The following is a 14,453-nucleotide window of genomic DNA, read 5'->3' as shown; positions in this document are numbered from 1 at the left end:
TTCTTCCCTAGAGCCTCCAGAAGGAATACAGGTCTGCTGGCACCTTGATTTAGCCCCATCAGATCCAGTTTGGACTTCTGGCCTCCTAAACTGGAAGATAATGAATTTGTGTTGTTCTAAGCCACTCAGTTTGTGGTAATTTGTTATATCAGCCATACACCCAGAACTTGCGGGTGCTGGTGAACTGTTGAAGGGTTTTGAGCAAGGAATATTACAACGAGATCAGTGTCTTGGGTTTTTAAAACAGTCGCTTTGAGAGAATAGGTTGTGCTTTTTTCCTTTATATTTCTCTGTGATGGCGGATAGGGATCTGTGGGAGGATACAGAATGAATTTCGAGATCCCTGAAGTGGCCTAGATAAGGCAAACCACAGCGTATTTTTTTGCCGGTGAGTTATATAACCTATGGTGTTTCTCTTTTTTTGCCTTGGCTGCAAGGAAGCACAGGACTCAGACTGGCTCATCTGTCGTTAATATCCCATCCTTGGTTCTTGGAACAGTGATCTGTCCCCTTTTCCTACTGTTTTCTGATACCTCTTTTATCTTTGTTCTGCCCACCCTGTGTACACACACATACATGTTTCTCCAAGTGGCCATGGATCCTTTCTGAAGGTGAGTGAGATTTGTATTAAAAGTAAACCACTCATGCATTTGCTGCTATGGCACAGCTCTCAGAAATATGGATGAGGCGTGCCTTGCCCAGGGACTACATCTGACCCTGAATTCTAGAAGCCCACAGTAACCATCAGCTGATTAAATTGTAATCACATCAAAGCAGATACTTCAGATCTGTCTGAATAAAAACATAAGGATGTTTTTAACCTTGTTCTGCTCCAAACACATAATGTAGATGCAGTTGGCATTTGACTTCCCCCGAAGGAAGTAAACCATTTGGACCCTGCCCTGGGAGATGGGAAGATTTATCAGCCAACTGCTAATCACTGGGGTTCTGTGAGGAGCCAGGCCCTATGTTGGGCTCTGAAGAGCCAGGTGAATATTTGGATCTAAATCCTTCCGCTGCATGCATGGTAGGAAGTAGGAGGGCACCTCCTAAGAGAGGGGGCCGGTGCCCCTCCAGTAGGGAAGGAGAACACAGCATTCCTGGTAGTAAAAGTAACAAACAGCAAATGTGTATGCTCCAGGAATAACCCAGTTCTGCTAGGGTCTGGGTGTGACTGGCTCTGTATTTACAGGCAAGAAACCAAGATAGAGAGACTGGAGAGAAATGCATGTCCTTTAACATGCTCGGGTGTCTGGTTCTAAGGAACATATTCACGAGGCCTTGCCATGGTAGTAGGGCTGTGTGTAGCCCAGCCCATGGCGTTTCACATATGTGTTGTCTGATGTTCTTAAAACCCTCTTTTTAAAATCTGGTTTTCTTCTTATAAGGCATGTCATTATTTTATGTTTTCATTCAGTGGATAGGTGACTGAGTTAACAGAAAATAAGCTAAAGAGTAGCTGCTGGATACAAACAGAAGACAGTAGGCTTGTTACAGGCAGAATCTGATTCAGGGACATAAATCACTCCCAGACAAGCTTAACACAGCCTCCTAGGAATTCTTGACACTACCAAGACTTTACCTGTGATCATGCACCATGATGACATTTGTTTAAAATAGTGTTTATACGAATAACAAGTATTGGCAAGAATGTGGAAAAAAGGGAACCCTTGTACACTGTTGGTGGAATGTAAATTGGGGCAGCCACTGTGGAAAACAGTATGGAGGTTTCTCCAAAAACTAAAGCTAGAACTACCATATGACTCAGCAATTCCATTCCTAGGTATATATCCGAAAACAAAAACACTAATTCAAAAAGATACATGCACTCCAGTGTTCATAGTAGCATCATTCACAATAGCCAAGACATGGAAGCAGCCTAAGTGTCCATCAACAGAGGAGTGGATAAAGAAGATGTGGCACATATATACAATGGAATATTACTTGGCCATAAAAAAGAATGAAATAATGCCATTTGCAGCAACATGGATGGACCTGAGATTATCATACTAAATGAAGTAAGTCAGACAGAGAAAGACAAATATCATATATCACTTATATGTGGAATCTAAAAAAATGCAACAAACTAGTGACTATAACAAAAAAGAGGCAGACTCACAGACGCAGAGAACAAGCTACTGGTTACCAGTGGGGAGCGGGGAGGGGCAATATAGAGGTGGGGGAGTAAGAGGTACAAACTATTAGGTATAAAATAAGCTACAAGGGTATGTTGTGTAACACAGGGAATATAGCCAATATTTTATAATATCTATAAATGGAGTATAACCTTTAAAAATCATGAATCACTATATTGTACACCTGCAACTTAGATAATATGGTACAGCAACTGTACGTCAATAAAAAATAAAATAATGGTGTTTATATGTGGATAACAGTCCAGAGAGGCTTCAGAGACATGGATATAATGATATGTGCTTCTGTGGCATAGTTGTAGGTTATTTGGCGTCAGTGGTAACTGAAGGTTGCTAACTGCCTGGCTTCTGGGGCTTGAGGAGGTGCTTCATGCCCCTGTGGACCTGAGCCATCTGGGAAGCCCACAAAAGAAGGCAGGCACCTTGGATGGACTTTGTCTTTGATACATGACATTGGTCTGGTCTCACCTTTTGTCTTCTCCTTCCATTCTAGCCGGAACCACATTTTCAAGGGCAGTGCAGCCGGCATAGCTGTGAATGAGAATGGCAGAGGCCTCATCACAGGTAGGGGTGGGACTGCCTAGAGCTGAAGCCCCCAGTGACTACAGCCAAGCCAAGGTCCCAGGCTTCCCACCCACCCAGTCCTTCACCTCGACACACTGGCCTCCTTGATAGTGGGTAGCACTTGGGGATGCCGGCTCCATGCACTGGCCATGTTTATCAGGCAGGGAGAGAGCGTCTGCTCTTTGCCAGGCCTGGTGCTTACAGGATCTGAATGGATGGCCGTTTCTGACATAACACTGTCAGAAACATTCATGCCACACAAACTGTCTGAATCCCTCCTCTTGGCTTTTATGGGCTTGTGCCTGCTCTGGCAGTCCATCCCCATTTCCCCTCTGCCTGGCCAATTCCTGCTCATTCTTTGAGTCTCAGCCTAAGTGTCACTTCCTGGGGGAAGTCTGCCCTGACCTCCCATTATACATCTACACTCACTCTACCCAGTAGGCCTGCTCTGCAGGACATTTTACTTAATTTCTTGTGATCTGTTTAATGTCAGTCTCTTTTGTTGTATCCTATAAGGCAAGGATCAAGTCTGTCTGGTACGTCAGTGTAGCCTCAGCACAGAGCGTGGCCATACCTAGGACATTAAGGAGATTCAGTAAATATTGGGCCAGTGAATCCCCCTGACTGGATCCAGCCTTCCTTCATTTATCGGACGTTTTTTGAGTACACGCTGTATGCGGGAGCTGGGGATACAGCAGTGAACAAAACATGATTTCTGCTGTCAAGAACTGACGTTTTAGGAGGGGAAAAAAACAAAAGCATTTTTTTCCCCAGGGAAAGTCATATCTGAGGGTGATAAGTGCTTTACAGATAATTAAAATAAGGTGATAGAGGAACTGTGTGGGTATTTAGTATTGTATGGTCAGGGCAGGCCTTTCTGAGAAGGTGACATGTAAGCCAGAAGCTGGATGATGGGAAGGAGCCCAGGAAAAGAATGAGGATTCCACACGGGGCTACCTGTGGGGATAGACTTTGCATGCCTGAGGAGCACAGAGGTTGCTCAGTTGACTGCAGTGTGGTGAGCAAGGGGCAAGGAGTATGAGATGGGGTCCCAGAGGCAGGCAGGGAGGGGCCAGCCACACAAGGTCTCATGAGCCATTGCAGTCCTGTTGCAGGAGGCTGAGAGTCTGCCCTGCCACCATGCTGGGGCAGCAGTGTCCCAGGACACCCCTTCTAACTTGTGGCTCTTCAGCCTGCTCACTCCCAGAGACATGGTGGAGGGGAGAGGAGAGGAGAGGAAGGCTGTGGTCAGTCCAGAGCTGAGGCTGAGAAGGACAGGCTAGCGCCTTCCCAGGCATGTGGGGGAATGGCTGGATTCTGCTTCAGCCCTCCCAAGGACAGCCCCCCAGGACAGAACAGTCCTGCCTGGCCTTGGTCCAGGGACTCTAAAGCCAGTCTGTTCTTAGTCATCAATCGTCCAGGCCGCTGGGTACAGTGGATGCTGGGGATGTAGGAGACCACAAGACAGACATGAACGTTGCCCTTGAGGAAAGCAGACAGTAGACAAGTCCCTAGAAAGTCAAACACCAGACAAGATTCGGGGTGCTGACTGCTGACGGGAAGGCCTAGGCGTCTTTGTCCAGACTTGCCTTTCTATCAGCTGTCCAAGTCCTCGTTGCCAGCACTGTAGGTGACTCTTGACCCTCTTTTCTGCCTCTTCCCATAGAAAATGTCATCCGAGAGAATCAGTGGGGAGGTGTGGACATCCGCCGAGGAGGGGTCCCCATCCTCAGGAGCAACCTCATCTGCTTTGGCTATTCCGATGGTGTTGTTGTCGGGGATGAAGGCAAAGGCCTGCTAGAAGGAAACACCATCTACGGTGAGGGCACATTCCTGGGCGAGGGGTTTGGGACCCAGCCCAGCCTGGAGACAGGCAGCCCAGGTTCCATCTCCAGCCTGTGGGTCCTGAGAAAGTTGCTGCCTTTCCCTGGGCCTCAGAGATCTCATCTTAAAGAATAGCATCCATCTCAGGTCACAGCCACATAGACCCTACACTTACCACATAGAAGGCACGAGGCTCTCATAAATCACCTTCTAATCCAGATTGACCCCATGGTCACTTGACCCCAAAGCGGAGAGCTTTATCCCCCACTTAAAACAGCAAAAGGCAGGAGTGGATCTTGCATAAGGCCAGGGCCATTTAATTTCTCACACGTGGATGTCTAATTTCTCTTATCCTTTCTTTTGATCCAGAGAACTAAAAATATAATGGGAGAAATAGGGTAATCGTAGAAGGAAAAGTGTTCTCACTCATTCTGTGATTTTGGGCAAAGCTTCCATCTTTCTGGACTGCATCTCTAATAATAATAATAATTATACTAACCTACATTCAGGCTCTGGACTCTTGCTAAGCCCTTTATATGCATTAGCACATTTAATCCTCATGACTACCTTCTGAGGTAGGTACAGTTATTAAACCCATTTTATTTTATTTTATAATTAATTTTTTGGCCACACTGTGTGGCTTACGTGATCTTAGTTCCCCAACCAGGAATTGAACCCATGCCCCCCTGCAATGGAAGTGTGGAGTCCTAACCACTGGACCTCCAGGGAATTCCTGTAACCCCATTTTAAAGGTGAGGAAGCTGAGGCACAGAGACGTTCAATAACCTGCTCAGTGTCACACAGCTAGGAAGTGGTAGGGCTGGAACTCAAACTGAGGCCACCTCCATCTCTGTGCAGGGAGGAGTTGGGCTGGATGAGCTCTGAGGGCCCCTTTGGCACTGTCACCATGGGCTTGTGTGCTTCTCATCTGGAAGTGGGGCCTTGACAGTTCCCAGAGCACTTCTATACCCCATGGAATGATTGCCGTTGTGAGATTGACCTGTTACTACCCCTCTTGTATGAAGAAGCCTGCAGCCAGGCCGTAAAGTGACTTGTCCGAGGCCATTTGCAAATCAGGGACTCTGTCTCCAGGCCAGCACCTTTCCTGCTTCCCCTCTCGGGGAGGCACTGGGTGCTGCCTCGCCTGTCACTCAGCCTCAGTGACCAGCTCCTTTCACTGTCCCAGCTAATAAGGGCTGTGGTGTGTGGATGATGTCGTCTAGCCTACCCCACATCACCAGCAACCACGTCAGCTACAATGGCGTGTATGGAGTGGCAGTGTTCAGCCAGAAGGATGGCTCCGGGGAGTCCCCTGGAGGCCATGTGGCCCAGGAGAACTTCGGCGAGGACGGGGACGCCACCCTCTGGGAGACGGAGCTGGAGAAGGATGACGACCTGTTGCGCCGGCCCATCGCCACAGCTCTGGTCGAGTCTAACACTGTTAATCACAACGGAGGTGAGTGCCCCTCCCTACAGCCCCTGCTCCAGGGCCTCCCGTGCTCTGCCTGCCCTAAGGCCCTTATAGCCTCATCAGCCACTTCCTTCAGCCACTTACCCGGTACCCCAGCCCCCTGGACTTCACTGCCCTTGACTTGAATCCATTCTTTTCTGTTCCCACCCACCCCACCCTGCCTTTCTCTTGCTGTTTCTCTTGCCTGAAATTCCCTTTCTCCCATCCACACGTCCCAAATAACTCGGACCTCAGAGCGCACTGCAAATTCGCCCTCGCCCTCTGTCCTTCTCTCCTTGACCTGTGCTCTCCCCCAGCCCCAGTGGCACTTGTTAGGGGGCCTGGGATTGTATTTGTTTCTGTGGCTGTTTCATCCACTCTGACAGGCTGTGAACTTGAGGCAAGGAACTGAATCCCACTCCTTTTGGTGCCCGCTCCTCTCAGTACCAATCCCACACCTGGCAGACACGTTTCCAATCAATTCTGAGACACAGTTTTCACATTTTAACATCTCTGATGAGATGCACCTTACAGTTGATGGCATATCATGGTTTAATTGGCAGTGGTTTTTCTTTCTTAGAGAACACAGAAAATAAGAGTATTTAAAATCCATGTTATCTTAAACGTGATTAAAAAAATGACAGTAGGTGTTTGATGTTTATTGAGTTGGAAAAAAAATTATCGTGAATTTCATCCAACTCCACAGCTCCCAAACCTGGCTGATTATCAATTACTCTGGGGGGGCTGATGGAGGAAAGCTTGTTAAAAAGAGTTCCCTGGGCCCTAGTAAGCTCATCCCCCTGGGAGTGGCAGAGGCAGGGAGATGGGTAGCCAATGGCCCCAGCCCACTTATCCGGAAAATGAGTTCTGTCCCCTCCCAGTTCAGGGTTTCCTCTACATGGCCATGCTGTCCAGTAGGACAAGCAAAGCCACATAAATCCACAAATACTTGATTTAATTTTGCTGTTCTCAGCCAAGCCAGGAGAAGCAACAGGCAGTTGGCACCAAAAGGTTCGGGGTTGCAAGCTCACAGCTCAGAATGCTCCCATGTGACCCCGCAGCCGGCATCCTCCCACAGCCTCCTCCTGGTGCTGCCGGTGCCTCTTACCACTGGGGAGAACTCCTGCTCACCCCGGGTCCACATGCCATGCTGCCTCTCCCCATGCGGCTCTAAGCCTGCTGATTTTGTGCTTTTTTCTACAAACACATAGTGTCGCTAAGAAATTTCTTATTTCTTAAGAAATAAGAAAATTTCCCAGAATAGTAGGGAGGCAGATTCTAGCTCCGAATGGAAAGCAAAACAAACAACAACTTTCTAGCAGGTGGATCTGTCTAGAGGTGGAATGGGCAGCCTTGAGCAGGTAGTGAGCCTCCTGTCACAGGTGGTGCAGATGGGGGTAGGATGAGGCTGCTGGAGGAGGCATGCCAGCACAGGACGAGAGCCTGGGCCAGATAACCAGCTGAGCCTAAGGAATCTCGTCACATCATATTTCCCTGGCCACTTCAATGAGGACTTGGTGCAGATGGAACAGAGTTTCCTTGCTGGTCCTGGGTTTCCTCCTGCTCTGTCATCCGGCTTGGAAGATGCAACCGCCAAAGGCTGGTTCTACATGTTGCTACCTCTCCTCCCCCTCCCCCTCTCCTGGGTGCACAGTTCTGGGAAGGCTTTTCCTAGTGGTATTGTCAGCAGTGACCCTGGGACCACCCTGTGTTTTCTCTGCTCCCAACCCCTCTACCCACAGCTTCAGGACTCTATGTCCAGAGTAGTGAGTTGCTGCATGTCATCACCAACGTGATCCATGCTAATGGGGACAGAGGCATCACTGTGGCCCAGAGCAGCCAGCTCACCCGTGTGGCCAACAACAGCATCTCCTGCAATCACCAGAGTGGGGTCAAGGTGGAGGCCCAGTGCAAAGTGGAGTTCCGAGGCAATGGTATCTATGACAACAGAGGCCATGGCATCATCACCAAGGGTGACAGCACTGTCATTGAAAACGACATCATTGGCAACCGGGGTAGCGGGCTGCAGCTGCTGCCCACGTCCGACACGAAGGTATGTATGTGTGTGTGTGTGAGATGTGTGTGCCTATGCAGGGCATGGCCCTAGGAGAGCCCTCGTGCCCTCTCTGCTGAGAAGCAGAACCTTAAACCCTCAGCACTCTGCAAGGGTGCTGCCAAAACCCAGCCTGGGAGATGCAGGGAGACTTCACGCAAGAGGGGACGCGGGAACTGGGCCCTGAAGGATGAACAGGGGGCACTGGCAGGAAGCTGGGGCAGGGGTGCCACCCGAGGTATCTTTGTGGTCTTCAGTTCAAGATCAGGGCTATTTTAGCTCTCTTCTCCTAACAGAATAATCTCGCACAGGACCCGGTATGCAGTATGTGCTTAATGGAGAGAAGTCTTGCCTCGGGGCCTTGGCACCCACTGTTCCCTGTATACCCGGAGTAGCCTTCTTTCCCCTTTTCCTACCTACCAAGTCCTACATCTTGGCTCTCCCTTTCTTCTGGAAGCCCTTTCTGACCCCCGAGGCTGTTTGAGGTGCCCTTTTTTTGTACTTCTAAGGTGCTTATGCCCACCCTTCACAGGGCACTTCCCACAGTGCTCTGTGTCTGTTCCTTCGCCTGTGTTTCTTCCCCACAGTACCTTGAGCCCCGAGCTCCGTTTTTACGCAAAGCACTGAGCTGGGTGCTAGGGTTTCAGTGTTGAGCCAGACAAACCCAATCCCTGCCCTTGTGAAGTTACAGTCGCAAAGCCTCTCTTCGGCTTTGTGACTTCATGAGTCAGTGACTTCAGCAAGGAGTAAGGAATCCCTTGGCTTTGCATCCGAGCACTGTGGGAGCAGAGGAGGGGAGGAGGGCTCGCTGTTACCTCAGTTGGGTCGCCAGTGGCTCACACCCCATCTGCTGGGTCTTTGCACATTGTTCCTTCTTCCTGGAACAACTCTCCTCTGCTCTGTACCTGATAAACTCCTACCGCTTACCCATCACCTCCTCCAGAAAGCCTTTCCTGGTTCTCTCTGGGCTGGTCTCGATAACCTTTCCCTGAGCTCGCATGGCTCAATGCTGACCTACCTAGCATGCTCTTACCCCTCAGTTTTATAACTGGTGATTCACTTACCTGGCTCCCCTACCAGTCTAGGAGTCCCTGAGGTGTGACAAGCTCTGGCTGCCTCTCCCAGGTAATAAAGAACCGGATCCATTCATTCCGGGCCTACGGCATTGCCGTGCAGGGCCGTGCCAAGGCTCTGCTGCAGGAGAACACCGTCTTCCAGGGCAAGACCAACAAGACCATCTTTCAGCAGATCTCAAACAACCAAGAATGCATCATGCAGAACAACAAGTTCTTGGTCTTCAAGAAAAAGTAAGTGCATGGGGTTGCCTAAACCAATCTTCTAGAACCACAGTGAGGTCACTGGGGAAGCCAGGCTCAGAGACTGCAGCTGCCCTTGCTCCCTAGTCCTGCTAGCTTTCGGCTGTGGTCAGGTAAAGGCCTGTGCTTGGGTTTTGTGTCAGGCCTGGGCTGAGGACCTGAGCCTGACTCCCTAGGAGGGAATAAGCTTTAAAACACTCAGGGGTATGTGGTTTCAAATCTCACCTCTGCCAGTTACTGGCTGTGTGACCTTGGGTAAGTTACTCAACATCTCTGAGCCTTAGTAAAATCCAGTTAATAATGTCTGCTTTGTAGCACCAGTTTAAATAGCATCATGTGACCTAGCAGCATATCTGAGGTATCACACAAGTGTTCATTGCTGTGGCTGCTGTTGCCCCTTGTTTCTGGTATTTCTGCCTCAGTGTACAGTTGCTTCACACTCACCTTCCCCAAACCCTTGTCCTTCCCTGTTCCTCATTTTGATGACACCACCATCCATTCTGTTCCAGCAGCAAAACCTCTGCCTCTCCTTCTCCCTGACACTGAAGTTCAGTCAGCTACCAGGTTCTCTTGATTCTGTTTCTAAAATGTTCTTGTACCTGGCACCTCCTCTTCCCAACTGCTGCCATCCTTGTTCGGGTCAGCACCCCTCATCCTGACCCATGGCCCCTGTTCCCATTACCGCTGTTTCAGTTGTTTATGGATGGACTCCGTTCTGGTTGGTTGATACTTTGCCATACTGGTTGCAAAAATAATAATTAGTAATTATTATTGATACCATTGTTGTTGGTATCAGTCCTGCACTGTTAATCCTTCTGTCTTGTTGCAGCAGCTTCCTGCCTGGTCCCCCTGCGCTTGGGCTACCCCCGACCTGCAGGCTGTCCTTTGCATCTTGCCAGAGTAATCTTTCTAAATCAGCTCTGGCCACGTCACATGCATGGTCAGAAACCCTGGATGGAGCCTCTTTTTCTATAGTAATGATCTCTACTCTGTTTTTTTATTATACACTTTCTCAGTAACAAATATTTTTTGAGGAAACCCCCTCAGTATGTATATTTATACAGTCATAACTTATAAAGTATGATATAGTAGAAATTCTAATATTGTCTTCCCAAATCCCAGCAGATCATATTGTAGACTCCCTGGGGTCCACTTCCTCCTCCAGCTTTGGAGACCCCAGGGTACAGGGTACAGCCCAGACCTGTAGGCCTGGCATTGTCTCCTGTGCACTGTCCGCTCCTAATTTCCTCTCTTTTCATCACTTCTTCTCAGGAGCTCACTCTGCTGCCAAATGCAAATGCTTGCAGATCTTTGAACATAGCCCCAGGCTTTTACTCACCCCACAGTAGCCAGCCTCTGACTCTACCCATACCTTTAATTACAGTCCCACTCGTAACATTATTATCATAAAAATACGTAAAAGCCAATGTTGTTGGCTTAAGCAATTTAGGATTTAATGTGTGTAAGAGGCGATCCCTTGTAACTCAGGACAGGTTCCTTGTAACTTAGGACAGAAAGCCCTAATCAAAACATCACTACAATTTGATTTTCCCCAACCCTTCGTAATCTCCACAAGAGCTCGAGGGACTGGAAATCCACCAACTTCTGTCCCCTATAGATCTGCACTTTCCAGAATGTCATGTAAAAGAAACAACACAGTGTGCAGTCTTTTGAGTCTGGCTTCTTAACACTTAGCCCAGTGTATCCCAGATTCACCTGTGGCATCTGTCATTCATTCTTTTTGTCGCTGAGTGGTGTTCTATTGTATGGACGTACCACACGGTTTATCTGTTCATCAGCTGAAGCATATTTAGGTGGTTTCTAATTTTTTGGTGACTGTGAATAAAGCTTGCATGACATTTACAGTCATACAGGTGGGGAAAAAAATGGGGCTGGGGGAATGAAAGAAAAACAAGCAAGCCACTGGTCTTATCTAGATCCTTGTTTAAAGATGGGGAAATAGAGGACAAGAGGGAACCTATCCAAGGTTACATGTAAATCTGAAGGTAGAGCTAGAACTAGAATTAGTTGTGCCCATGTTCCACCTCCTTTTGCTATCACGTAACTAGGGAGATGCAAGCTATACCCAGATTTAAACAAAGCCAAAGGTAAGTTTGTGCAGGGCATTCAGCAGATGCTGTAGACTCCCAAAGGGTTCACTCTCATTTTGCACCTCCAGGTCTGATACGTGGTGCCTGGCGAACCCACCAGCACGGCCTCACCTTGAAAACTCTCTCCGAGGCCCCTCTGCTGCCCACAGTGGGCAGAAGGTAACAGCCATGGCAACCAGGATCACAGCCCACGTGGAAGGTGGTTACCACAGCAAACGCAGCATCTTCTGCACCATCCTGTAAGAATGGAGAGCCACAGAGTGGGGCAGCTGGGGGCTGTCCTCAGACTCCGAGAAGGAAGCACATACACTGCTCTCAGGCTCTGGCCCTGCCCAGCCAAGCTGAGAGGTTGTGGCCTTTGGGATGGAAGAATTAGTGCTTGTGAAGGCTCCTGGTCTCCTTATCACCGCCCTGAAAAACAAGCTCCCAAGTCTTCTGGGGACTAAGAACAAGGTACCTTCAAAACGCTTTGGCTCCATAACCCTCAGCAGGAAAGAACTTGGATTTTTTGTTTGTTGATTGGTTGGATTTTTTGGCCGCGCCATGTGGCTTATGGGATCTTAGTTCCCCGACCAGGGATTGAACCCAGGCCCTCAGCAGTGAAAGTGCAGTGTCCTAACTGCTGGACCGCCAGGGAATTCCCTGGAATTATTTTTCAAGGAGAAAAGGGGAACCGAAGTTGGTGGGTTTCTAGTCCCTTGAGGTCTTATAGAGATTATGAAAAGTTGGGGAAATCGATAACGAAAACCTTGGTCAGGGTTTTCTGTTTGAGTTACAGGGAACTGCGTTTTATATACGCCAAACCCAGAATCTTCTCAGGGAAGAACGGATTTACTTCTAAGGGAGAGAAGTGATTCTAGAGAGATGGAAAGAGCCCCAGATTTTCCCCTTTCCTAGACCTCACTTTTGACCCTTCGGGGACACTGCCACACCCACCCTGCTGCCTGGGGAGGCTGGCGGAGTTGGGTTTGGTTTCCTTAAGGACACAGTTCTCTTGGACATGGACCTGTGAGGGAGGAAGGGGCTTGGGATAAGGAGCCCCTCTTGAAAGGCTGCCCCAGGAATGACAGGGACATGCTGAAAACAGGAAGGGGCGTGTGGAGAAGGCTTCCTTCAAGTGGCTTAGGTGTGCAGGTGCGTGCTGGGCTGGGTGGTGCAGAGATGCACCTGACTGCTCTACCTTCAGGTTGCTCCCAGATTCAGGACATTGGTTCAGCGCTTGCTGCACAGAGAGGATTCGAATCCCACAAGCACACCCAAACCAGCTGCCCCTCTTGGGCGCAAGACTGGCGGAGACCGAGGTGCCTAGGGCCCTCGTCTGTGTCCACATTCTCATGGATGACCACCTGCCTTTACTGACCCTACCAAGGTTTCCCACTCTGTGCCTTGGCTCACGCTTTCCCCTCTTCTGGGTGCACCCTCCTCGCCAGCTACACATGCCTAGGTCCCACCCATTCTTCCAGGCTCGACACTGCCACCCGGATGGCAGTGCTCTGCCCTCTCTGAGCCTCCTCTGCCCTTTCTCTGCCCCCACAGGGTATATTCTGCCTTGCTTAGGAGTTACCCGGGCCCATCCCTGTCCCACTGACCTGCCTGTAAGCTAGCTCCATTAGGGTCACCACCTGTGTCCCCAGTCCCCAGCCCAGGGGTAGGGTTAGCAGCCTGAGTGAGGAGAGGAAGGCTGGCTCCCAAAGGGCTGTGCTGAACCCAACTGTGAATGTGTTAAGGTTCCAGAGCCAGACAGGCTCAGACCCACTGCTCTAGGAAAGGGGCCCGACGCAGGCCTGGTTCAGCCTGAACAGTCCCCCACCCACCCGGCCCTTCATGTGGGGCCTCACCAGCCTGGTAGGGTCACTGTCGTGCACCTCACAGATGGCTTCCCAGGCTGGTTCTGCCAGGCCCCCGGTGCTGCTCTCCCGGGTGGAGTAGGTTGGGCTAGAGGGAGCCAGGAGCACTGGCTACCCCCTGAGGACTTCGGGCACAAGAGCGTGGGCCCCTCCCATCCCCAGCGCTGTCCTTTGCACTTACCTATGGCCCCAATGTGAGTCGCTGTACAAAATGCTGCCTTTTATTATTTTGTAATGAATGACTTTTCTGTGAACCAAGTGCTTATGAAAATCTCAGCAACCAAAATAAAGTTCTCTATTTTAAAGAAGGCACTTTTCGGGGTACTTTCCTTGGTCTGCGTATGTGCTAGGGTTCCTGAGTGCTGGATGTAGGCCTCTCACCACTCTGCCCCCGCGAGGCACCACTGCTTCCACTGAACGAGACATGAGACCAGGGCCATCTTGTCCATCCAGCTTGTTCCCACCTGATTCCAAGTTCCAAGGTCTGTGTCCTCATGTGTCAGTCAGGGACTGTAGTTGCAGTCCTGCCTGCCCCTTGGGCTTTGTGAAGAGTAACAGTGAGGTCCCTGGTGTGGATGACATGAGATCCATGACCACATTTTTCCCAGCTTCAGTCACTTAGCATCTTACAGTGTTTGCCATATCCACATGTCAGCTGAGGAGAAAGCTAGTACTTAATATTTTTCTTTAAATCCTCTTTTAATTAAAAAGACTTTATTTTTTAGAATTTTTTCTCTTAAGTCTTTTTATTAACAGGTATAGTTGATGTATAATGTATGTTTTAGGTGTACAACACAGTGATACACAATTTTTAAAGGTTATACTCCATTTATAAAATATTGGCTATATTCCCTGTGCTGTACAATATATCCTTGTAGCTTATTTATTTTATACATAGTAGTTTATACCTCTTAATCCCCTACCCTAGCCTTGCCCCTCCCCCCCTTCCCCCTCCCACTGGTAACCACTAATTTGTTCTCTATATATGAGAGCATGTTGTTCTTTGTTATATTCACTAGTTTATTTTTTAGATTCCACATGTGATATACAGCATTTGCCTTTCTCTGACTTACTTCACTAAGCACGATACCCTCCAAGTGCGTCTTTTTTTTTTTAACATCTTTATTGGAGTATA

The 14,453-nt window shown here is 49.0% G+C and overlaps 1 protein-coding gene across 3 annotated transcripts in view; it reads left to right on the top strand.

Annotated features, from left to right (window-relative positions):
- FBXO10 (F-box protein 10) overlaps positions 1-13,809 on the top strand; it is a 69,204-nt gene extending 55,395 nt beyond the window's left edge. For all 3 annotated transcript variants that reach the window (XM_079926202.1, XM_079926201.1, XM_079926200.1), the window contains exons 7-12: positions 2,647-2,717; positions 4,384-4,536; positions 5,728-5,997; positions 7,734-8,044; positions 9,170-9,351; positions 11,540-13,809. In XM_079926202.1, coding sequence (XP_079782328.1) covers positions 2,647-2,717; positions 4,384-4,536; positions 5,728-5,997; positions 7,734-8,044; positions 9,170-9,351; positions 11,540-11,714 — 1,162 coding nt within the window. In that variant the 3' untranslated portion in view covers positions 11,715-13,809. The remainder of the gene's footprint in view (positions 1-2,646; positions 2,718-4,383; positions 4,537-5,727; positions 5,998-7,733; positions 8,045-9,169; positions 9,352-11,539) is intronic.
- The last annotated feature ends 644 nt before the right edge of the window (positions 13,810-14,453 follow it).

Source organism: Stenella coeruleoalba (genome assembly GCF_951394435.1).
Source record: "Stenella coeruleoalba genome assembly, chromosome: 7".
Classification (NCBI taxonomy): Eukaryota; Metazoa; Chordata; class Mammalia; order Artiodactyla; family Delphinidae; genus Stenella; species Stenella coeruleoalba.
This window is presented reverse-complemented; position numbering and strand designations above follow the sequence as displayed.